This window comes from Lontra canadensis, unplaced genomic scaffold (genome assembly GCF_010015895.1).
Source record: "Lontra canadensis isolate GAN:19392208 unplaced genomic scaffold, GSC_riverotter_1.0 scaffold3, whole genome shotgun sequence".
NCBI lineage: Eukaryota > Metazoa > Chordata > Mammalia > Carnivora > Mustelidae > Lontra > Lontra canadensis.
In genome coordinates this window covers 46329681-46355108 of record NW_022630997.1, presented here as the reverse complement: position 1 = coordinate 46355108, position 25428 = coordinate 46329681, and the positions used below count along the sequence as shown (strand labels likewise).

The 25428-nt window shown below is 40.2% G+C and overlaps 1 protein-coding gene across 3 annotated transcripts in view; it reads left to right on the top strand.

The window, feature by feature from the left end:
* Nucleotides 1-489: 489 nt before the first annotated feature.
* CCAR1 (cell division cycle and apoptosis regulator 1) overlaps nucleotides 490-25428 on the top strand; it is a 67331-nt gene continuing 42392 nt past the window's right edge. Inside the window, exons 1-6 of one of the 3 annotated variants that reach the window (XM_032841627.1) lie at nucleotides 490-703; nucleotides 1763-1881; nucleotides 16639-16811; nucleotides 17460-17504; nucleotides 20271-20303; nucleotides 24418-24611. In XM_032841627.1, coding sequence (XP_032697518.1) covers nucleotides 1809-1881; nucleotides 16639-16811; nucleotides 17460-17504; nucleotides 20271-20303; nucleotides 24418-24611 — 518 coding nt within the window. In that variant the 5' untranslated portion in view covers nucleotides 490-703; nucleotides 1763-1808. The remainder of the gene's footprint in view (nucleotides 704-1762; nucleotides 1882-16638; nucleotides 16812-17459; nucleotides 17505-20270; nucleotides 20304-24417; nucleotides 24612-25428) is intronic. The other 2 variants (XM_032841610.1, XM_032841618.1) reach the window with 2 other exon arrangements.

Sequence of the window (25428 nt, the reverse complement as noted above, 5' to 3'; positions counted from 1 at the left end):
TGCTTAACGGGTAGGGGTTTCCTCTGACGGTTGAGGTGGTGATGGCTGTAGAAACTTATGATTGCACAAAGGCCATCGGAGGAAAATAAAAAATAAAGGTCACTGAACTGTACAAAATATTTAAAACAGTGAATTATATGGTAAGTGAATTTTATCTCAATTAAAAAAAAAAAAACTTAGGAAGATGGTACCGGGTATACTTCTAAGTACTTGAACTAGAAAAAAACACAGAAAAGGCGAAAAAACACAAAATGGCGGCGGGCTGGTCGGATCACGTGACCTACAATACTTCCCTGCCCACCCTCCGAAAAGTCTTTTCTTCAGAGCTGGCGCAGAGACACTGGAGGCTCATTGTTATGGGAAGCCCAGGTAACCCTTCTAAAGCGCGCTCTAGCGCTGGCGGCTTAGCGTAGAAAGCGTATGGAAGGCTAGCTGGGGTGCGCGCACGTAGAACGTAAACCCGTAAGCGCCGTTCCTCGCAGAGATGCGGAGGAGGGGAGAGGCGTGGAGGAAGAGAGGGAAGTTGGCGCATGCGCTTAACTCTGACGGGTTTGAAATGGCTTCGGTGTTAGCCGGGACCCGATTCAGGTGAAGGTCTGGTCTTCGCGGTTGGAATCCCCGGGCGGCGGAGCCGGGGTCCTAACGTCCTATCGGATCCGCTGAAGGGCCAGGAGCGACCGTTTTGGTAGCACGGCGTCCGTAGGTCGGCGACGGTGGGGCTCTCGTGGGACTGGGGCGGGAGGGCTATGGTCCCTTTTGTGCGGGTCGGAGCAGGCCCCGCGCGGCAGCCCCTCCCCCACCGCCTCGTTTTTTTCGCCCCCCCCTTCGGTTCTTCAGGTACACCCAGCGCCCCTCAGCCTCGGCTTGGCGGTTCTAGAGGCACTGCCGAGCGCCGTCCCTCACTTCGGAGTCGCTAAGCTTTAGCTTCCCGGCCTCCGGCCCAGGGCGTCGGGTGGCTGGCGGCGGCGCGGGTTTTGGGGGATAGAGGCTCTTTGCCCGGCCTGGAGGTTAAGGGGACCAGGGCTTTCAGTAGTCCTCTCTTGGCGCTTCGCCCAGTCTCGTGAGACGGAGGATTCCGCCTTCTCTGGTCTGCGTCCCGCGAGGAGCTGGGGCTGGAAGAAGATGGACGGCAGAGCTCTGGCCCCTCGGAGTCGCGAGGGGAGGGAGAGGGTGCGCGGGCTTAGATCTTGACCTTTCCTGGCTTGATTTTAGGGGGAGGGGTCTTAGCGATTGTTCTTTAGGGGACATCCGTTATTTTCAACCGTTTTTCCCCTCGAGGGAGGGGAGAAAGAAAAGGAGCTCCTCGGCCCTTCCCAACCCGAGAAAGTAAGATGTTCGTTATTTAAATGATAGTTTTAAATACTTTTATTCAGTGTATCGTCCCAATTTCCGTTATTGGTTCCACCACTTTCAGTCCCCAACTGATTGCCAAAGAAACAAGCAGGCTCTCTTTTCTTTGAACCTGGAACTGTACTTACGAAGAACTGGGTAGATAACAGCACATGGGTTTTCTGTTAAAATGTGACAGTTTGGAGTCACGGAAAGAATTGCCTTTCTTGTGAGTCTACCCCTAATATATTGAAATTTGGGGCTTTTGGTGAGCTGCTTGATGTAGAATTTTTTTGCTACATATTGGACGTTTATATATACCTCGTTATTTATACTAGAATCTAGGAAGATGTCCTTGACAAACATTTCTTTAATAACACTTTCATGATATTTATAGTTTGAACTTTAAAATGTGGATTATTTTTCTTAATAGATTGCTGCTATAGAAGACAAGTGAAAGTGTTTTTCCCTCTTTCATCATGGCTCAGTTTGGAGGACAGAAGAATCCGCCATGGGCTACTCAATTTACAGCCACTGCGGTATCTCAGCCAGGTCAGGCCACTGAACACATGTACTGTAAACTTGGGGGTTGGGGGAGGACGTGAATTAGGGTATGTGTGATATTGTAAAATGTTCCTAAATGACGTATCTTTTACTTGTGAAGCTTTTAAAAAATTGATGGATCAACTAGCACAAATCAGTTTTACATAGCAGTTTGGATAGTTTTATATAGTTTTTCAAACATTATATTGATTAACTTTAAATAGGTTAGCCCCTACTCCATTGATAAGAGGTTATGTCATTTGGCATGTTAAGATGTCAGTATGCACATGCTATACTGAAAAATAAATGTATTAAAATTTTATATTATGAAAAATTATATATGACTGCTTTTCCGTTGTTGGAGTTTAAAGTGGCAAACCCAGTTCTAAAGAATTGATCAAGCAAAGGAGAAAGATAAGTAGGTATAAAAGAGCAAATGAATATTTACATTTTCAAAATAAGGTCAATAGATAATGTCATTGAAAAATGTATCAATAAGTTGCTTCTGTTTGCTTTATGAAGGTTTTTTTTTTTTTAACCATTTGATTTAAGGTTTGAATCTTAGATAAGTATCCCAAGGATTCTACAGTATGAATTTGTTTCATTGGGTACCCCGAAAAGTTGCAGCTTTTTCTGTTAATTTGAGTATATGTTTTATTTATGACATCTCTAATACTGGTTCTTTACTGCCTTTTACTTAAAATGTCTTTTTAGTAATTCAGGGTCAGTTAAAGAGACCCTATGACCTTCTGACTGGGTGTTATAAAATTTGGTGGACATGATTATCTTGTTAAGTAGGGGACCTTTCTTCTTTTTTTTTTTTTTTTAAGATTTTATTTATTATTTATTTGACAGAGATCACAAGCAGGCAGAGAGGCAGGCAGAGAGGGGGAATCAGGCTCCCTGCTGAGCAGAGAGACAGATGTGGGGCTCGATCCCAGGACCCTGGGATCATGACCCAAGCTGAAGGCAGAGGCTTTAACCCACTGAGCCACCCAGGCGCCCCGGGACCTTTCTCCTTAAATGGATGCTTCGGAGTTTTTATTTTTGTTACTTTTCATTTGCAGGTTTAAATGGTCAGTTCTGCAGGCCACAAGAGATTATGAAATAATAGTTATAGATCATATTTAATTCAAATCCAGGTGGTACTTTATGTTAAATAATGGGGACTCTGGTGTTGACTTAGTTTTTTTTTTTTTTTTTTTTTTAATTTTATTTATTTATTTATGAGAGACAGAGAGAGGAAGAGGCAGAGGGAGATGGCAGACTCCCTGCTGGGCAGAGAGCCTGATGCGGGGCTCCATCCCAGGACCTGGGTTTATAACCTGAGCCGTAGGCAGACGCTTAACTGACTGAGCCACCCAGGTGCCCCTTGACTTAGTTTTGAAATGGGAATTGTCAACAGTTACCCTATGTCCAGAAGCAAGTCAAAATACAATAACTTGTATTTTGGTCAACTAAACATGTTTTACCTGGCTTTTTCAACATCTAATTTGCTTTGTTTATTTAAAACAAGGTCAGGAACAATATTCTGAGTGACATTTGTTTTTGAAGGAATTTATTTATTTATTTGATAGAGCAAGAGAGTAGGAGCAGGGGTGGGGGGAAGCAGGCTCCCCACTGAGCAGGGAGCCTGATGAACCTGATGTGGGGCTCCATCCCAGAACCCTGGGATCATGACCTGAGCCAAAGGCAGATGCTTAACTGACTTATCCACCCAGGCATCTCTGTAATTTGTTTTAAGTTGATATCTGTATTGTTCCAGTTAAATAGCTCTTCAGGGGGAATCCTATTGTCTCTAGCTCTTAACATTTGTATTGTGGGGTGCCTGGCAGGCTCAGTTGGTTGGGCAACTGCTCAATGATCTCAGGGTCCTGGAATAGAGCCCTTGTAGGGTTCTCTCTGCTCATCAGGGAGCCTGCTTCTTCCTCTCCTCCCACTCATGCTTGCTTTTGCTATCTCTGTCTCTCAAATAAATAGATAAAGTATTTTTAAAAATTTATTGTAATTACTTAAATTCATGTTATACTTTTTTTGTTTTTTATTTTAAGATTGAGCAGAGAAGACACCAGACGTTCATGAAAATTATCAAACACAAAGTCAGTAGTAAATATAGATCTCCCTTTTTGGCAAGAGTCCAAACATAAATAATGGGATTTGTGTAAACAGAGCTTTTATTTGTGCTATAGGAAATTTTTATGGGTTTTCTTAGACCTTGCTGTTAATCAGTTTTTCCAAATCAAATTTTATTGATGCATCATAACTTCAGTAAGTAGGCCAAGTGTTTTGTTAGCATATGTCTCTCTTAGCCTTCCTGTAAAAATCTTGGAGAAGGTTCTAAAGAGAACTCTCTAGTGATACTGTTTTTATTAAAATGTTTATTTTCCAGGTCCTCTATTTCAGGCTGCTTCCTGAAAGCTTGCTCTTTTCTTACCTTCATCTTAAGACCTTATTTGTGACTAATCATCTGATCTTATTAGCTGATTTTCAGAGCCACACAAATTTCTGTAAAAGTTAATTCTGATGCAATTAAAATGAGTTTTATTTACATCTCATCTAAATGGAGAATTTTTTTTTTCCCAAGTAATCTCTATACCCAACATGGGGCTTGAACTTGCAACCCTGAGATCAGGAATCACATGCTCCACTGGTTGAGCCAACCTGGTGCCCATGAAATATAGAACATTCTAACCTAATTATAGTACCTCAAGTTTTCTCCTAGTAGCTTCAAGTACAATTTGAGAAAAAATTTCAGCGAAGGACATATAAGGACTTAATCGGGGCAATAGTGTAGATGCTGGTTTTTTACTCTATTTAAAAAAAAAAAAAATGCACCCTTTGAACTATTCCAGACCTATTACTGTCAGAGGCTACGGTCATAAATAATCATGGAACAGAAAAAGGTTAACTGAATAATTCAATTTGAATTAAATATTTTGATCTCTCTGCCTATATTTCTGACCCATTTTCTCTTGAGAACAGTATGAAAATACTACTCTTTTTGTATATAACATAAGTTGGTTTTGTTCAGTTAAAGTCTTTGCTCTTCCATTTTCTGACAAGGATATTTTGCATTTGTACTGACCTTGGAAATTCTCAGCTAACAGTGATATAAATTTCACTACATTCACGCAGATGACTGATTTTTTTTTTAAGATTTTATTTATTTGACAGAGATCACAAGTGGGCAGAGAGGCAGAGAGAGAGAGAGAGAGAAGGAGGAGGAGAAAGCAGGCTCCCTGCAGAGCAGAGAGCCCGACGCTTGATCCCAGGACTCTGGCATCATGACCCAAGCTGAAGGCAGAGGCTTTAACCCACTGAGCCACCCAGGCACCCCCAGATGACTGATTTAAAATAATATAAAGGGGCACCTGGCTGGCTCAGTTAGAGGAGCGTGGGACTCTTGACTTCAAGTCATGAGTTTGAGCCCCATGTTAGGTGTAGAGAGTACTTAAATAACTTAAAAAAAAAAGTAATATTAAAAAATTTAGTAAAAGCATGCATGCTAGCAATATATTGCTGAAAGCTGTGGTAAAATTGAAGATCAGTGTTTGGATTGTTACTGTTTAATTTTGAATTCCTAGATGTTATTATTTGTCATCTTTTGTTTTCTTTTCCTTTAACCCCCATAATCAATCATAGATCAAATCTTGACTTTTTTTTCTTTGAAAATGCCCAGGTATTCTCTATTTTACATTTGGGCCCTGAGCACTTCACGTTTGGATAATTGTTGTAGCAGCTTTCTCTTGGTTACAGTTCATATGCCAAAGTGTCTCATCTAACTTTCAGATCCTTCTTTGCTTTTCCCAAATGTAATCCATAGTGCTTACCATAGATCCTTAAGTCGGGAAGCCTTTTTCCTCATTTCTCACTTGGTAGTGTTACTCTTTATTATCCTTTATTCAGTGGTGGGTTTTTTTTGTTTTGTTTTTTGTGGGTTTTTTTTGAAGACTTATTTATTAGGGGGCACCTGGGTGGCTCGTGCGTGTTAAGCCTCTGCCTTCAGCCCAGGTCATGGTCTCAGGGTCCTGGGATCGAGCTCCACATCTGGGTCTCTGCTTGGCAGGGAGCCTGCTCCCCCCTCTCTCTCTGCCTGCCTCTCTGCCTATGTGTGATCTCTCTCTCTCTCTGTCAAATAAATAAAATCTTTAAAAAAATAAATTAAAAAAAAAAAGACTTACTTATTAGAGAGCAAGTGTGTAGGAGCAGAGGGAAAGGGAGAAGCAGACTCCCCGCTGAGCACAGAACCCAATGAAGGGCTCCATCCCTGGACCCCAGGATAATGACCTGAGCCGAAAGCAGATACTTAACCGACTGAGCCAACCAGGTGCCCCTCTGTTCTTTAGTTCTAATTGCTTTTATTTGCTTTCCTCTCTTACATACTGGATATGCTACTTCTTATTTCTCTTTCAGCTCCAGTGTATCTGTCAGATGTGATGCAACTAAAGCATGATTTCTTTATTTTTTTTTTTTTCTCCTCCAAGTAGACTCCACACCCTGTGAGGAGCTCAAACTCATGCCCCTGAGATCAAGAGTCATATGATCTACCGACTAAGCCAGGCAGGAGCCCCTCCTAATTTCTGTCCAAGTCAAAGTATTTTTCAAAGCAGGATGGGACGTGTCCTAGATTCTGTCTCAACAACTTTATCAGATTAGGAATTTGAGGCCTAGAAAGGTGAAGTTGTTTAGATTTTGCAGATGGTCACAGGAGAGTTAATGTTAGATCATCAGAATTGTGGTTCATTGTATCTTCCATTATTTTTACTTATCTACAAAAAATATCTTCAGGGATTTTAGAATTCATTTCAAACTCCTTGGGATGGTATTTATGATGTTCCATCTTTCCAGCCCTATATAACATTTCTCCTACACTGAAATAGTTGTTCTTATTATTTCCCCATTTTTTCCATTCCCTAGCTGAAGTGCTGTGATAAATATTCAGTGACAGTCATATTTGTTTCTAGAACTTTTAGGTTTGAAAGTTTAACAGTTTCCTGTGTATAAGGAGATCAAGAGAGAGAGCTGGTGAACCACTGATTGAATCTTTATGAGATTTCATTTTCTTTTTTTTTTAAGATTTTATTTATTGGGTGTCTGGAGGGTTAAGTCGGTTAGGCATCTGCCTTTGGCTCAGGTCATGGTCCCTAGGTCCTGGGATTGGGCCCCATGTTGGGCTCCCTTTCAGGGAGTCTGCTTCTCCCTCTCACTTTGTCCCTCCCCCTGCTTGTTCTGTCTCTTTCTCTCTCTCATCGCTCACTTTCTCAAAATCCTTAAAAAAATAAAAGTTTTTATTTCTTTTAGAGTGTGCATGTGAGTCAGGGAGGAGCAGATGGAGAGAGACAAGCAGATTCTCTGCTGTGCATGGAGCCCAACCTGGGCTTGATAGAATGACCCTGAGATCATGATTTGAGCTGAATCAAGAGTCAGACATTTAACTGACTGAGCCACTGAGGCACCCCCTGAGATATTTTTAAAAATTTATTTTTATTTTTGGGTGCCTGGTTGGCTCATTTGGTTAAGCAACTGCCTTCAGCTCAGGTCATGATCCTCTGGTCCTGGGATCAAGTCCCACATTGGGCGTACTCTGCTCTGCAGGGAGCCTGCTTCTTCCTCTCCCTCTGCCTGCCACTCCCCCTGCTTGTGCTCTCTGTCAAAGGAATAAATCTGCTTAAAAAATAAAAATAAATTCATTTCTGTTTTATGTACTTGAACTCATGAACTCATGAACCCAAGATCAAGAGTTGCATGTTCCACTCTTTTTTTTTTTTTTTTTTTTTTAAGATTTTATTTATTTATTTGACAGATCACAAGTAGGCAGAGAGGCAGGCAGAGAGAGAGGAGGAAGCAGGCTCTATGCTGAGCAGAGAGCCCAATTCGGGGCTCGATCCCAGGACCCTGAGATCATGATCTGAGCTGAGGGCAGAGGCTTTAACCCACTGAGCAACCCAGGTGCCCCTCCTTTTTTTTTTTTTTTTTTTTTTTTTTTTTTAATTTTTTTTATTTGAGAGAGAGGGAGACAGTGAAAGAGAGCATGAGCAAGGAGAAGGTCAGAGGGAGAAGCAGACTCTCCGTGGAGCTGGGAGACTGATGTGGTACTCGATTCCAGGACTCAGGGATCATGACCTGCGCTGAAGGCAGTTGCTTAACCAACTGAGCCACCCAGGCGTCCTGCGTGTTCCACTCTTTAGCCACCCAGGTGCCCCACTGATTGAATCTTTAACTCTTTGATTAATTATAATAGTTTGTAGATTTGACTCAAAACATTTGCATTTGTATCTGTATGTAATCATAATAATAATGAAATGTGGGGAATGAATTAGCATATTCTCCCCTATTTCTTTTGGACCATTTGTAACATGACTGCATTCTGGTCATAAACATGAACTACTTTAGGAATTAAAACTATAGTTATAATATGCTTTTCAATAGGTAGCTGAAGCTAATGCTGATACAATTGTTTTATTTATTTTTTTTATTTTTTAATTTTTTAAAGATATTTATTTATTTGACAGAGACCACAAGTAGGCAGAGAGGCAGGCAGAGAGAGGGGGAAGCAGGCTCCCTGCTGAGCAGAGAGCCCGACGTGGGGCTCGATCCCAGGACCCTGAGATCATGACCCGAGCTGAAGGCAGAGCCTTTAACCCACCGAGCCACCCAGGTGCCCCAATACAGTTGTTTTAAATATAACTCCATTTTTCCTGCCTCTTTGTTCTGGCCCAGTTGTCATCATTTAAAACCACAGCCTCTTGAATCAGCAGCTCAGATTGTTAAATTCCAAAATTCATGGTCTTTTTCAAACAAATAATAGCTGATATACTATGTATACTTAACTTACATTAGTTACGCTTTAATGGACTTGAATATTTACAACTCATTTAGTAGGAAAAGATTGCTGCCAGTATTGGTTTAAGCCTGTTTAAACACTGCTTGTGCTAGTAGTAGCAAATAGTCTCTAAAACATTTTTCTATCAGTAAAAAGAAACACATAAAATCTTTTTTTTTTAAAGATTTTATTTATTTGTCACAGAGAGATATCACAAATAGGCAGAGAGGCAGGCAGAGAGAGAGGGGGAAGCAGGCTCTGCTGAGCAGAGAGCCCGATGTGGGGCCCAAGCCCAGGACCTGGAGATAATGACCTGAGCCAAAGGCAGAGGCTTAACCCACTGAGCCACCCAGGCACCCCTACACATAAAATCTTTTAAGGCTCATTGTTAATGCATACTTTTCCCCCTCGAGTAAGTATGCCTTACTTGTGCTCTTATCCAGTGATAGCTGCATTAACATCAGACTACAGGGGCACCTGGGTTGCTCAGTTACAGGCCCGCCTAAGCACTTGCCTTCAGCTTCAGTCATGATCCCAGGGTCCTGGGATGGAGCCCTGCACTGGGTTCCCTGCTTAGTGGTAGGGAGCTTTTTCTCCCTCTGCCACTCCCCTGCTTGTGTTCTATCTCTCTGTCTCTAATAAATAAAATCTTAAAACCAAAACAAAACTAGCCCTGAGTACTGAGTGCCCCATCTTTCTATCCTAACTTTTCTTTTTTTTTCTCCCTGTCCTAACTTGAGCATGCAGCTTTGAGGTTTTGGACTTTATTTCAGGATGACTCATCTTAATAAAGATTAAAGGTAATAAGGATTTTTTTTTCTTTTTCTTTTTTTTTTTAAAGATTTATTTATTTATCTGACAGACAGAGATCACAAGTAGGCAGAGAGGCAGGCAGAGAGAGAGAAAGGGAAGTAGGCTCCCTGCTGAGGAGAGAACCCGATATGGGGCTCGATCCCAGGACCCTGGAATCATGACCTGAGCTGAAGGCAGGGGCTTTAACCCACCGAGCCACCCAGGCGCCCCAGTAATAAGGATTTTTAAATTTAACAGTGAGTTTGATAAGATTAAGGGACAACAGAAAAGGGACAGGCTTCTCTTTTGTGGTTTTTTTTTTTTTCTTTTTTGTGTTTTAATGGTGTGTTCACTGGTTGGTAATCAGTAAAAACTGCTAGTATGTCATAACACGAGTGTGTTTCAATCATATGAAACTGATTTTATATTCTAGAAAATGATACATAATTTACATTTGTCCTTAAAGGTTTAAGAAAACTTTGGGGCGCCTGGGTGGCTCAGTCGTTACGCATCTCGCTTAGGCTCAGGTCATGATCCTGGGGTCCTGGGTTGGAGCCCCGCATTGGGCTGTCTCCTCAGTGGGGAGCCTGCTTCTCCCTCTCCCACTCCCCCTGCCTGTGTTCCCCCTATTGCTGTCTCTGTCAAATAAATAAAATCTTTTTAAAAAGATTAAAGAAAAATTAGTCGTTAAGTTTACTTGTTTACCTGGTAGCCTGTGGTCATCTAGGGCTCATTTCATAGGTTTGTCTCTGGAAGTATTGATACACAGTGATAAGCATATCTCTTTTAGAAGGGTCATAAGACCTTCAGCAATCATGTTGAATTAGGTATAGATATATGAACAGACTATCTTGTTGTGGATAATTGGAAAAGATCTCCATTCGACAAGTGTTTGGCCACTTAGGTGGAGAGAAAGATTAAATCAGGGATTGATACTTCTATGATATGCAAATTATAGGATTATCTTGCAGAATATTGATTATAATTCACAAATACTCAAGGATAGTTTCTCAGATAACCACAATAAAGGAGTATTAATAATGAAATATACTTTATTGAGAGTAAAGTCTAAAATATGAATGCTTTATTTTATTTTATTTATTTGAGAGAAAGTGAGAGCACAAGCAGGGGGGACAGCAGAGGGGGAGGGAGAAACATTCCCTGACGAGCGGGGAGCTCTATGGGGGGCTCAATCCCAGGACCTGAGATCATGACCCCAGCAGAAGGCAGATGCTGAACCATCCATCTGTGCCACCCAGGTGTCGCTAAAATAAGAGTTTTTTTTTTTAAGATTTTATTTATTTATTTGACAGAGAGAAAGCCAGAGAGGGAACACAAGCAGGGGGATTGGGAGAGGGAGAAGCAGGCTCCCTACTGAGCAGGGAGCCTGATGTGGGACTTGATCCCAGGATCACGACCTGAGCTGAAGCAGACACTTAACTACTGAGTCACCCAGGCGCCCAATGATTGGCTTCCACTCAACATCTGGCTGTTAGTAGTGTGTTTTTTTGTTTTTTTGTTTTTTTTTAAGATTTTTATTTATTTATTTGTCAGAGCACAAGAAGTTGGGGGGCCACGCAGAGCAGGCAGAGGGAGAAGCTGGCTCCCCACTGAGCAAGGAGCCAGATGCTCGGGACTCAATCCCAGAACCCCAGGATCATGACCTGAGCTGAAGGCAGTGACAGTCATATTTAACTGACTGAGCCACCCAGGCATCCCTGTTAGTAGTTTTTTGTTTGTAGTTTGTTTTTAAAGATTCTATTTATTTGGGACACCTGAGTGGCTCAGTCCGTTAAGCATGGGACTTGACCTCTGCCCAGGTCTTGATCTCAGGGTTGTGAGTTCAGGCTCCGCATTGGGGTCCACACTGGGTGTGAAGCTACTTAAAATTTAAAAAAAAATTTTTTTAAAGATTTTACTTTTAGAGAAGAGGGGTTGTAAGCTCATGTTTGTGGTGGGGGAGGGGCAAGCAGACTCCATGCTGAGGGCAGAGCCCTAAGTGGGGCTCTGTCTTAAAACCCTGAGATCATGATCTGAGCCAAAACCAAGAGTCAGACACTTAACTGAGCCACCCAAGTACCTAGAGAAACTTTATTTTCCCTTCTAAATCCAAAGGCTAGTTTTAAAATTTGAATGTCACTTCGTCTGATCCACAGAAACATTAATGTTTAATTTCGTTTTCAATGTCCAAGAATGAAAACTTGGAATTGAACACTGAGTAAGCCACATGTTTAGGTAATATTTCATAAAAATTTTTTTGGTTTTTTTTTTTTGTTTTGTTTTGTTTTTTTTTTTTTAACAAATGTCTTATGATAAAATATGATACAGCACCTAAATTTTCAGTGCCATATAGAGGCTATTAATACATGTTCTGAAATGGGGTAGTTTACATCAGTTCTGAGGTTTTTTGTTTTAAATTTATTCATTTCAGGATAAATGTGGGGCTCGAAATCATGGTGCCAAGATCAAGAGTCACATGCTTCTCCCAACAGAGCCAACCAGGCACCCCCTGAATTAACTTTTAATATAAAAGATAACTGAGCTTTATACTTTATCTGTGCTACTGTAGTTTTCCTTCTACTCAGTTTAGTGTTTCACTTTATACTGTTTTCAGTTTTCTTCCAAAATCTTTGAATGGTAATCCTACAATGCAAAATTTGGGGAGAAAGGATAATTAGAAAATATATAAATGACAAACTTATGACTAAGTGTTGATCCAGTCACTAACTGCTAATTCATGTGAATGGGATGTTTCTTTCTTTTTTTTCCGTGTAAGCTCTACACTCAACGTGGGGCTTGAACTCATGACCCTGAGATTGAGAGTTGCAAGCTGTACTGACTACACCTGACCGGCACCCCATATTCTTTTTTTTTTTCCTTAAGATTTTATTTTAGGGGCGCCTGAGTGGCTCAGTGAGTTGAGCCTCTGTCTTTGGCTCGGATCATGATGTCAGGGTCCTGGGATTGAGCCCCACATCGGGCTCTCTGCTCAGTAGGGAGCCTGCTTCCCCCTCTCCCTCTCTCTGCCTGCCTCTCTCCCTACTTGTGATCTCTCTCTCTCTCTCTCTCTCTCTCTCAAATAAATAAAATCTTAAAAAAAAAAAAAGATTTTATTTCAGAGAGAGAGCACAGGGAGGAGTAAGAGAAGGGAGAGGGAGAGAAAATCTCAAGCAGGACTCTGCACCACGCAGTGGGGGTCAATCCCACAACCTGAGGTGAAGTCAGGAGTCGGATGCTCTGTTGACTGAGCCATCTAGACACCCCTGCCACTGTATTTTTAATCATTAAGACATCAGTATTGTCTTAAAGCCTTGTGTCTGTATATTCTTCCCTGTGTATGAATGGCTTACATAGATAGGACACTGTATGGTGGTCCTAGAAAAAGAATGCCATCAACAAATCAACTAATTGGTACTTCCTTTCATTAGGAATATTTTATTCCAAGGCCCTGTGCTATTGGTAGTTAATTTGGGGGGATTCAGAAACTGTATGCGGATTTTCATCTGTGTGTGGAGGCCAAGAACCTTTAACTCTCACGTTGTTTACGGGTCACCTGTAATTTTGTTGTAGTTTCTAATTTATCACACTGTTAACAGTAGAAGACAGATGTGTCTATCATCCTATCTACTTAATGCTAGACTGCTTGCTGTATGATGCCAGGATTCAGAACACCTAAAGTAATAGGAGAAAACAGTTTGTGTTACTCTCTGGTCTCTGGAAATTGGTACCAACAGAATGAAACAGCAGATCTGAGGTCAGAGCTCAGGTGGGTGAAGGAGTTGGGTTATGATATTTGAATCACGGATGTTACTCTGTCAAATGTATACCATGCCAATCTTAGAATTTAAAGTACTATTTTTTCCTGTGGTCTTTATTTTGTGTTCAGTGCGTATTTTGCTTCTGTTATTCTAGAACAGTGCTTCTTAACCTTTTTGGTCTGTAATTCTCTTGAAAACTGATGAAAGCTTTGAACTTTCTCTCATCTGTAGTTTTGCTTATAGTTTTATTTTTTTTTATTTTTTTTTTTTAATATTTTATTTATTTATTTGAGAGAGACACAGTGAGAGAGAGCATGAGCGAGGAGAAGGTCAGAGAGAGAAGCAGACTCCCCGTGGAGCTGGGAGCCCGATGCGGGACTCGATCCCGGGACTCCGGGGTCATGACCTGAGCCGAAGGCAGTCGTCCAACCAACTGAGCCACCCAGGCGTCCCTTGCTTATAGTTTTAAAAGGTTAACAGGATCCACTGATTAGAACCTCTGTCCTAGATTTCAGTACCTTTTCCTTTATTCTCATTGTAGTTAACCTCATTTTCAACTTATGCTGGTATTAAGATATTCTCTACTTCTATTTAAATTCATTTAGTTAGGGGCGCCTGGGTGGCTCAGTGGGTTAAAGCCTCTGCCTTCGGCTCGGGTCATGATCCCAGGGTCCTGGGATCGAGCCCCGCATCTGGCTCTCTGCTCAGGAGGGAGACTGCTTCCTCCTCTCTCTCTGCCTGCCTCTCTGCCTACTTGTGATCTCTGTCAAATAAATAAATAAAATCTTAAAAAATAAAATAAAATAAAATAAATTCATTTAGTTAGTCCTGGTTTCCTCTTTCTGCCATCTGTGATATCTGACTTTCCTTAAAAATAAAAGATGAATGTGGTAAGGACTTAAACCATTTAGAAATTTTTGCCTGCCTTAGACTGCCTTTCCTCACCCCTCCTTTTTTAATTTTTAAAAAATCAGTATTTTTTGCGGAGAGTAATTTGTAATTTACAAGAACTACAAACATACTTTCTGGGATTTTTGTTTTTGCTTTATTTTGTTGTTGGTTTGTTTTATTTTTGAATAAAATTAGTCTGGGGGTACCTGGGTGGCTCAGTGGGTTAAGCCTCTGCCTTTGGCACAGGTCATGGTGTCAGGGTCCTGGGATCAAGCCCCGCATCGGGCTCTCTGTTCTACTTGTGAAGCCCCTCTCTCTGCCTGCATCTCTGTCTACTTGTGATCTCTCTCTCTGTTAAATAAATAAAATCTTTAAAAATAAATAAATAAATAAGATTAGTCTGAACTTTATTTTTTAATTTATTTGACACAGAGAGAGAGAGATCACAAGTAGGCAGAGAGGCAGGTAGAGAGAGGGGCGAAGCAGGCTCCCTGCTGAGCGGAGAGCCCAGTGGGAGCTCTGTTCCAGGACCCTGAGGTCGTGATCTGAGCCCAAGGCAGAGGCTTAACGCTCTGAGCCACCCAGGCGCCCCCTAGTCTGAACTTTTAAACAATTGATTATGAACCTTGTACTTCTGAAGATTTTCTGGGATTTTGTAGACTAGGTGCTTCAGTTAATTCATTAATGTTCTCTGTTCTGTTCTTACAAAGCAAAATATTGTTCTTTTTATAAGGTTGTTAACTAATAATTATAGAGCAGCATTTTTTGAGGTTGTTTTCAGATACAAGCAAGATGCTTTGGAAAAGGGAGTGTTCCATGTGTAAATATTGCTTTTATGGCAATCTTTTGGGATTCAGAATGCTGAGTTGGCATATTAAAGGTTCTGAGAAATTCTGCGGTAAAAATATGTGCTTAATTCACTGTTCCTGAACTTTTTAAGTAAGCTCTTTGACCATTGTAGGACTTAAACTCATGACCCTGTGATCAGGAGTTGCATACTCTAGCTGCTGAGCCAGACAGGTGCCCCTGTTCCCTCAGCTTTTTAAACCTTGTTCCGAGATTAATGTCCTGTGAAGCTAATCATTGTATCAGGAGATACAATTTTAAGAACAGTAGTGTTGCACTGCAGTTTTTATGTATTTTATTTATTTTTTATTTTTATTATTTATTTTAAAGATTTTATTTATTCATTAGAGAGAGAAAGGCAGAGAAAGCACAAACAGGGGGAGGGAAAAGCAGGCTCCCCCCTGAGTTGGGAGGCTGACGTGGGCCTGGATCCCAGGACCTGGAGATCATGACCTGAGCCAAAGGCAAACACTTAACGACTGAGCCACCCAAGTGCCCCATACACTGCAGTTTTTAGTTGATTGCTTTTTTTGCATTCAGTGGAATTGTATGAAAACATCAAGTAAAAACTTTCTCATGTTTCTTGAGCTTTTTAAGCATACATTAAACATTAGATACCTAATTTATCATTCTGAGTCCTCTAAGTTTGGTTTAATCAAAATTACAGTTTTAAGTCCCTATGGTTAATCTTGTCTCATTGTCCCATATAGTAGTGGACTAAAATTAAAAACTTTTTGTGCTTTAAAACACAAAAGTTAGGATGCCTGGGTAGCTCAGACATTTTAAGCATTTGCCTTTGGCTCAGGTCATGATCTCCAGGTCCCAGGATTTAGCCCCCATGCCCAGCTCCCAGCTCAACAGGGAATCTGTTTCTCCCTCTCCCTCAGCCCCTCCCTCTCTGCTCATGCTCTGTTTCTCACTTTCTTTCTCACAGAAATAAATAAAACCTTTAAAAAAAAAACAACAACTCAAAAAAGCTGCTTTGGTCTGTTTCCTAGTATTTAAATCTTTAATGCAAAGTAAGTGTATGAAAATTTTGTCCAATGGAAAGTTTTAGGGTGGATCACTTTCAGTAACACTGTCTTCAATATGTGATTCTCATCTATTGGAGATAAAACAGTAAATTTAAGAGAAGTATAGTAGGACAGTTTATTTTCTCCTCTTTTTCCTAAAAATACTTCTTGAGAGTACTTTAGCCTCTTGGTCTAGGTAAGGTTGGTTGTGTTCATTATGTAGTTTAATTTTATAGAATAATGTTTTCTTCTATCTATTATGATATGAAAATTTAGTATAAAGTCACTGGCATCTCGGGAGGTACTTGAATCAATTACATTTATTTATTTATTTTTAAGATTTTATTTATTTGACAGAGACAACAAGAGAAGAAACACAAGCAGGGGGAGTGGGGGAGGGAGAAGCAGGCTTCCCGCTGAGTGGGGAACCTGATGCTGGGCTTGATCCCAAAACCCTGGGATCATGACCTGAGCCACCCAGGTGCCCTGAATCAATTAAATTTAACAAGCATTACTGGAATTTTGCTTTAGGTTTTTACTGGACAATGGCAGAACATAATTCATAACTTAGCACTTACGGAAAACTCCTAGAAAGGATCCGAATAATGCTTTTTTTTTCTTTTCCTTTCTAATCTCATTTTAGCTGCATTGGGTGTTCAACAGCCATCACTCCTTGGAGCATCTCCTACCATTTATACGCAGCAAACTGCATTAGCAGCAGCAGGACTTACCACACAAACCCCAGCAAACTATCAGTTAACTCAGACTGCAGCCTTGCAGCAACAAGCTGCAGCCGCAGCAGCTGCATTGCAACAGGTGAGTCTTCCCTGGATTTCAGTGTGTGGAATAGTAAACTGTCATATCTGAGTAGCCAGATAATTTTAAAGAATTAATAATTGTGGGGTTTTGTTCTGTTGGGTTTTTTGTTTGTTGTTTTTTTTAGATTTATTTATTTGAGAGAGCGAGTGTGTGCATGCACATGCACACAAATGCACATGGTAGAGGGGCAGAGGGAGAGGGAGAATCCCAAACAAACTCTGTGCTGAGCATGGAGCCTAAGGTGGGGCTGGATCCTAGGTCCTTGAGATCATGACCTGAGCTGAAACCAAGAAACTTAACTAACTTTGCCACCCAGGCACCCCAATAATTGTGCGTTTTTATTATGCTTATTGTTTTTTCATGTACTAAAAATTATATGTGCCTAAGACATACAGAATAGTACAGTTGCACAGTCAAAATTGATAAAACTGGCAGTTCTTATACCTCAGTTATTTGAATAAAATTCAGTTCTTAATTCCTAAGTATAAGGAATCATCAGTTTGGTTTATTTCGGTGAACTTTAGTTGTTCCACAAAATTTCTTTATAGTATGATTTTGTTTATGTATTTGTATGTATGTATATCGCTTCTTGAGAATGAATAAAACTGACTTCATATTTTTCTTTGAAAAATTTTTTTTTTCCAGCAATATTCACAACCTCAGCAGGCCTTGTATAGTGTGCAACAACAGGTTAGTTTATATTTTCCGTGTTAAAAACTGAATAAAAAAATAATTTGTCCCAGATTCAGTTTATATAGATTTTATTTCCTGTCCGCTACATTAATGTGTGATTTGAATTCTTTGAGGGTGGGCTAAATGAGGAATTTAGGAATGTCTCCGAGGGAGAGGACGATAGAAGAGAAGTCCTAAAAATCCAAATCCTCAATTAATAGCCAGTCTTTGTCATGTTTCTTCCTTTCCTTTCTCCCTCGTTTCTTTCTTGCTTTCTTACTTTCTTTCAGAGACTGATTCATTTATGTATTTGAGAGAGAGCATGAGGAAGAGGGGAGGATCATAGTGAGAGGGAGAGGCAGACTCCCCGCTTAGCAGGGAGCCTGACACTGGGCTGGATCTCAGGACCCCAGGATCCCAGGATCAGGACCAGAGCTGAAGGCAGATGCTTAATTAACTGAGCCACCCAGGTGCCCTGTCACATGTTTCTTGGAAAGAATCAATATATTACTGAATATTTGAACCAGGTCTTCTGTGTGGAACATCTACCCCTACTGTGCTGTACTAGACCACATAAGAAAATGAAAAGATCCTTTTTCCCATTTGAAGCCTTAATCCTAGATAGACCATTGGCTTTAAGCCTTTATTTTTTATTTTCATTTATTTTTTTGTAGAGCAAGAGCGTGCACGGGGGAGAGAGGCAGAAGCAGAGAGAGAAAGATAATCTTAAGCAGGCTCCACGTCCAGCATGGAGCCCCATGTAGGGCTCAGTCTCACAACCTTGAGATCATGACCTGAGCCAAAATCAAGAGTTAGATGCTTAGGGGCGCCTGGGTGGCTTAGTTGTTAAGCAGCTGCCTTCAGCTCAGGTCGTGAGTCCAGGGTCCTGGGATCGAGCCCCACATCGGGCTCCCTGCTCAGCGGGAAGCCTACTTCTCCCTCTCCTACTCCCTCTGCTTGTGTTCCCTCTCTCTCTGTGTTTCTCTCTCTCAAGTCAATAAATAAAATCTTAAAAAAGTTAGGTGCTTAACTGACTGAGCCACCTAGGCCACCCCTACTTTATTTTTTTTTAATCTTTTAAGTTTTTTAAATGGAAGCTTTATGCTCAGCATGGGGCATAAACTCACGACTCTTGAGATCAAGAGTTGCCTGTTCTACCAACTGACCCAGCCAGGCACCCCATGAACCTCTATTTTTTATCTTTATTATTTTTAAGATTTTATCTATTTGAGCGGGGTGGGGAGGGAGAGGGAGAAATAGATTCCCCACTGAACGTGGGGCTGGATCCTGGGACCTGGAGATCATGACCGGAGCCAAAGACAAGATGCTCGACCGACTGAGCCATCCAGGTGCCCATTGTTTTGTTTATCTTAAGATTCTGCTTATGAGTGGAATCCTACAGTATTTCTTCCTCAGGCTGACATATTTCTCTTTGCATAATACCCTGTAGGTCCATCTGTGTTGTCTGAAATGGCACAGGCTCATCTTTTTACGGCTGTATAATACTCTGTTGCATGTGTGCATATGTATACCCTCCAGGTTTTCCTTATCCATTTACCTATTGATGGACAGGTTGCTTCCACATCTTGGCTATTGTAAATAATGTGGTAAACATAGGGATACATACATCATTTAAATTAGCATTTTTTCTCTTTGGGTAAATATCCAACGGTAGAATTACTGGGTTATATGGTATTTCTGCTTTTGATTTTATGAGGAACGTCTACAATGTTTTCCACAGTGGCTGTACCAATTTACATTCCACCAAAAGTACATGAAGGTTTTTTCTCCACATCTTGCCAAACATTTGTTTCTTGCGTTTTTGGCTTTAGCTATTCTGACAGTTCATTGTGGTTTTGATTTGCATTTCCCTGGTGATGCATGATGTTGTGCACCTTTTCATGTTTCTCTTCTCAATCTGTATGTCTACTTTTGAACAGTGTCTGTCCATTTCTACTTTTGAACAGTGTCTGTCCATTTCCTCTACCCATTTTTTAATTGGGTTATTTGTTTCTTGGTGTAAGATTTTGTGTGTTTTTTATATATTTTGTGTATTAACCTGTTATCAGATATATCATTTATAGAGCCAGTATTTTTTTTTCCCAGTGATATTTCTGTAGCATGGTGACCAACAAGTCAATAATAGAAATTTCCCATCTAAGTACTTAAGGGTTTTTTGTGTGTGTGTGTTTTTGTTGTTTTTTTTTGGGGGGGGGGGTGTTACTCTTCTGAAATAAGGTAAAAGATCAATTTCTTTATTGGATGTGTTAGGTTTCTTTGTTTTAAGGATTTTATGTTTAGGGGCGCCTGAGTGGCTCAGTGTCTGCCTTTGGGTCAGGTCATCCCAAGGTCCTGGGATTGAGCCCCTCATCGGGCTTTCTGCAGTGGGGAGCCTGCTTCTCCCTCTCCCTCTGCCTGCGTTCTCTCCCTACTTTTGCTTGCTCTCTCTCTCTCTGTCAGATGAATAAGTAAAATCTTGAAAAAAAGAAAAGATTTTATGTTTAGTAATCTCTACACGTAACTTGGGCTCAAACACTGAGATCAGTAGTCACATGTTCTACTGACTGAGCCAACCAGGTGCCCCATTGAATGCATCAGGTCTGCAGTTAGAAATAGTTGTAGGAAATCTTACACCTGATGACTTCTGTTATTTTTCACCTTATTTCTTAATTAGAAATAAAGTACCCATTTAATAGGAATTTTTCTTTAGAGCGTCTGTGAAACAATTTTGATTGATTCTTTTCTTTTTTCTTCCCTATTTTTGCTTGTTTTTTCTATTTTCAGTTACAGCAACCTCAGCAGACCCTTTTAACACAGGTTAGTTTGCCATTAATCTGTTTCTTTTGGATATCTGAGTGAAGAATAGACCAAAGTTTTATTCCTATTCTAGTATTTTTTTCAGGGTTTGAAGATGAATATTGGTTGATTTACATATTAGTTTAACAGTATATGAAATAAAGATGGAATGCATGTTGTTGTTTTGTCTTTAATGGTATTTGATTATAGATCCAGCTGTGATCTAGTTTGAATAAATATGAGGTCTTGTTTAAAACTTAATTTTTTTTTTTTTTTTAAGATTTTATTTATTTGACAGAGAGGGAGAGAGGTAACACAAGCGAGGGGTGGGGGCAGAGGGATAAAGAGAAGTAGGCTCTTTGCTGAGCAGGAATCCCAATGCAGGGCTTGATCCCAGGACCCTGGGGTCATGACCTGAGCTGAAGGCAGATGCTTAACCGCCTGAGCCCCCCAGGCGCCCCTAAACTTAATTCTTACTTTAAACTTAATTCCTTTTTTTTTTTTTTAAGATTTTATTTATTTGAGAGAGAGAGACAGTAAGAGAGAGAGAGCATGAGAGGGGAGAAGGTCAGAGGGAGAAGCAGACTCCCTGTGGAGCTGGGAGCCTGATGTGGGACTTGATTCTGGGATTCTGGGGTTATGACCTCAGCCGAATGCAGTGGTTTAACCAACTGAACCACCCAGGCGCCCTAAACTTAATTCTTTTTTTTTTTTTTTTAAACTTTTTTGTAAAAAAAGATTTATTTACTTATTTATTTATTTGACAGATCACAAGTAGGCAGAGAGAGAGAGAGAGAGAGAGAGAGAGAAGCAGGCTCCCTGCAGAGTAGAGAGCCCAATGCGGGACTCGATCCCAGGATCCTGGGATCATGACCTGAGCCGAAGGCAGCGGCTTAACCCACTGAGCCACCCAGGCGCCCCTAAACTTAATTCTTAATATATTTTCATTATAGCTAATATTTTTAGAAAAATTTTTTTATTATATCGTTTTAAGCTTGACCTTAATAGGTGAGAGTGTTGTATTACATTATCAATTTAATTTTTCAGCAGCATTAAAGTGTTTTTGAACTTCAAAAAATACATATTTATTTGAGAGAGTGTGCACAGTAAAGAGCAGAGGGAGAAGGACAAGGAGACTCTACACTGAGTGCAGAGCCCGATATGGGCCTTAATCCTATGATCCTGAGACCATGACTTGAGCCAAAATCAAGTTAGAGACTTAACCAGCCAGCCACCGAGGCTTCCCCGTTTTTAAACTTACTTTTTTAAAAAAAAATACTTATTTATTTGCGACAGAGAGCAAGAGAGGGAGCACAAGTACAGGGGAGCTAGAGAGGGAGAAGCAGGTTCTCTACTGAGCAGGGAGCCCGATGTGGGACTCCATCCCAGGATGCTGGGATCATGACCTGAGTCAAAGGCAGATTCCTAATGACTGAAGCACCCAGGTGCCCCGTTTTTAAACTTATGACACTTAACATTTTTAAACTTACAGTAGTGCTCCTTTAGGTTTGTGGATGACTTATAGTCTTTGTTGCATTTTTTATTTTCTTTTTAAAAATTGTTTTAAAGTCTAAGAAACCAGGGCACATGGGTGACTCAGTTAGGTGTCTGACTTCACTCAGGTGATGATCTCTGGGTCCTGAAATTGAGCTCTGTGTAAGATTCCCAGCTGAGCAGGGAGTCTGTTTGTCCCTTTCCCTCTGCGCAAGCCCCTCCTCCCCCACCCCCATTCATGCTCTTTCTCTCAAATAAATGAATAAAATCATTAACAATTAATAAAGTATAAGAAACCATCTCTGGTTTCTGATCTGTACAAAAATCACAAAATCATAAGCCGTGGGCTGGATTTGGACCAGGGGCCATGGTTTACTGACTTAAAGTGAAATACTATGGAACCGATAAAAAGGAAGCAGAACCTGTAGAACCTGTAACAGTGACTGGTGACAGTGATTGTCCGTGGATAGGGAATTGGGTAGCTGAGGAGCAGGAGTAGAGAAGAAGCTTTGTAGTTTATAACCTTTCATACCATTTTTTTTCCCTTTCATACCATTTTAGTCTTGAATATGTTATTTTTGTAAAAAAAAAAATTCACTTGAGAAGTCAGCCTCACTTTGGTTTTTTTTTTTTTTTTTTTTTTTTTTTTTTTAAGATTTTATTTATTTATTTATTATTTGAAAGAGAGGCAGTGAGAGAGAGCATGAGCGAGGAGAATGTCAGAGGGAGAAGCAGACTCCCCGTGGAGCTGGGAGCCCGATGCGGGACTCGATCCCGGGACTCCGAGATCATGACCTGAGCCGAAAGCAGTCGTCCAACCAACCGAGCCACCCAGGCGTCCCTCACTTTGTTTTTATTAAGGAATCAAAATTAACTGACACTGATCTTGTATTTTCAGTCTCCAATAGGATTTCCAAACTGAGTAGAAAAGCTATAAAAAACAGTCTAGTCTTTTCTTGGAATAGCATTTCCTAGTTTGCACCCATAAATCATTATTGTCTTAGGATGTTAAAGAAATTTCCTGGGAAATAATTTTGTGATCATAGTCTGAGAAATGTTGAATTCTTGTTTTGCCTTGAAGAGTCAGATGATTGTTTCTTTGTTTCTGATGATTTTTTTTTTTTTAAAGATTTTATTTATTTATTTGACAGAGAGAGATCACAAGTAGGCAGAGAGGCAGGTAGAGAGAGAGGAAGGGAAGCAGGCTCCCTGCTGAGCAGAGAGCCCGATGCGGGGCTCGATCCCAGGACCCTGAGATCGTGACCTGAGCCGAAGGCAGTGGCTTAACCCACTGAGCCACCCAGGCGCCCCTGTTTCTGATTATTTTATTTCTATTTATATATAGACATTTTAACAGCAATATGCTGTTCATGTTTGATTATGCCAGAATAGACAAATGAAAGTGTTAACATTTTTCTTGTTTGTTCAGTTTTATGGAAAGATGATTGGTATGTAACGTATTAACAGAAGGTATACAACATAGTTTGATTTATGTATATATTGTGAAATGGTGACCATAATAAGATTTTTTTTTAACATGAATCACCTCACATCGTTAAATTTTTTTTCTGTTGAGAACTTTTAAGAGCTACTGTGTCAGCAACTTTCAAATACACAATACTGTATTATGGTCATCATCTGTACATTATATCCGTGGAACTTAATATTTAGCTTATAACTAGAAGTTTGTACTTTTTGACCAACTTCACCCATTTCTTCCTCCATACCCTTGGCAATCACCAAGGTTCTATTCCGTTTCTATGAATTTTTTTTTTTTTAGATTTCACATGTAAGTGAGATTATACATATTTGTCTTTTTTTGACCTATTTCACTTATATAGGACCTTGCTGAATATTATGCCACTATTTGAATTTCTAAGAGGGGACTAAAATTTGTAGGTTTTTGTTTTTGTTTTTAAGTAATCTCTACTCCCAATTTGGGGTTTGAACCCACAACCCCTAGATCAAGAGTCCCACACTCCACCAGCTGAGCCAGCCAGGCATCCACCCCTAACATACACAGTATTTTTTTAAGGGGGGCGGTGCACAGGAAGAGGGAGAGAGAATCTTAAGCAGGCTCCATGCCCAGCACATGAGTCTGATGTGGGCCTCGATCTCACAACCTGAGAAATCATGAGTCGGATGCTTAAGTGACTGAGCCACCTAGGCGCCTCAATATGCATTATTTATCTTAGAGAGTGTGTGCTCGCACGTGTGCGCTCGCTCAAGTGAGTAGGGGCAGAAGGAAAATAAGTAAGAGAATCCCAAAGGGACTCCCTGCTAAGTGCAGGGCTCCATCTCGACCCTGAAATCATGACCTGAGCTAAAATCAAGAGCTGGGACACTCAACCTACTAAGCCACACAGGCACTCCTGCAGTATTCTTAAAACTCATTTTAGTATGGTATTTTCTTTGCCTGGAACAACCTGCGACAATATTAATTTGATGGAACTTAATGTTGTTGAGGTAGATAATAAAAGTTTTTTTTTCAGACTTGATTCTCACCTTCAACGTGTACATGAGTATTTCCTAACTTCAAATAAGTTAATTTTAGCATTTTGCATTAGTTTTGAGTGGTCATTTTTAATTTCTAGAGTATTTCAAATCATTAGCTTAATTCGATCTTGATTTTGTTTTATAGCCAGCTGTTGCATTGCCTACAAGCCTTAGCCTGTCTACTCCCCAGCCTGCAGCCCAGATAACTGTATCGTATCCCACACCGAGGTCCAGTCAGCAACAAACCCAGCCTCAGAAACAACGTGTTTTTACAGGAGTAGTTACGAAACTACATGATACATTTGGATTTGTGGATGAAGATGTATTCTTTCAGCTTAGGTAACTTAATTAGGTGTTGGCAAATGCCTTCTTGTGTTTAACATGAAATATATTGATAAGACCAAATTGTGGCATAGCATTATAGTTTAATTATAATTTTTTCTTTTAATCATCTAGCTTGTATTATATTTATATCTGGCCTTTATTCATGGAGAAAATGAGTGAAGATATCTTCTGGTTACTGAATAAAATAATTATGATGAATTCTTTATACATATTTTATAGGAGTGAGTTAATATTTTTAACTCACCATGGGCAGACTTACAGTGAGAGCAGAGATTGAACTAGTCATATGCCTTTTAAAATTTAATATGTTTGACTTACCTAATGACACTATGTACTAAAAAAGCATTTTTAATTGAAAAATTAATGGGTGGGATTGAATGAATAATGACTAACATTCAGAATAGTATTTTGTTAGTGTGATGTGGTTGCATGTGGATATTTCTACTGTATTCCTAGTGAACTGCTTTAGAAGTACTTTATTTGGGAAATTAAATTTAATTATCATATGATATTTTTCTGAAAATTGGTCTCCTGTGTTCCATCTTCATTTCTCTTATCACTCCACAGCACAAGGAAAATCTTTACTCTTGGATTGTAAAAGTTAGAACGTACTATAGTGGAGAGACACAATATTGGCAGAATATGAGGTGCAAAGTTATTTCTAACTTTTCAAACCCTGTGTTTTTCAGGGTAAAACAGCTGTTCTAAAATAAAATAAGTCGAGGTATATTTACTTCTTAAGAGGGCTTTTTTCTTTTAGACTTCCATTTCAGATAGTTTACGTTTGATAAAATACTACATATACAAAATT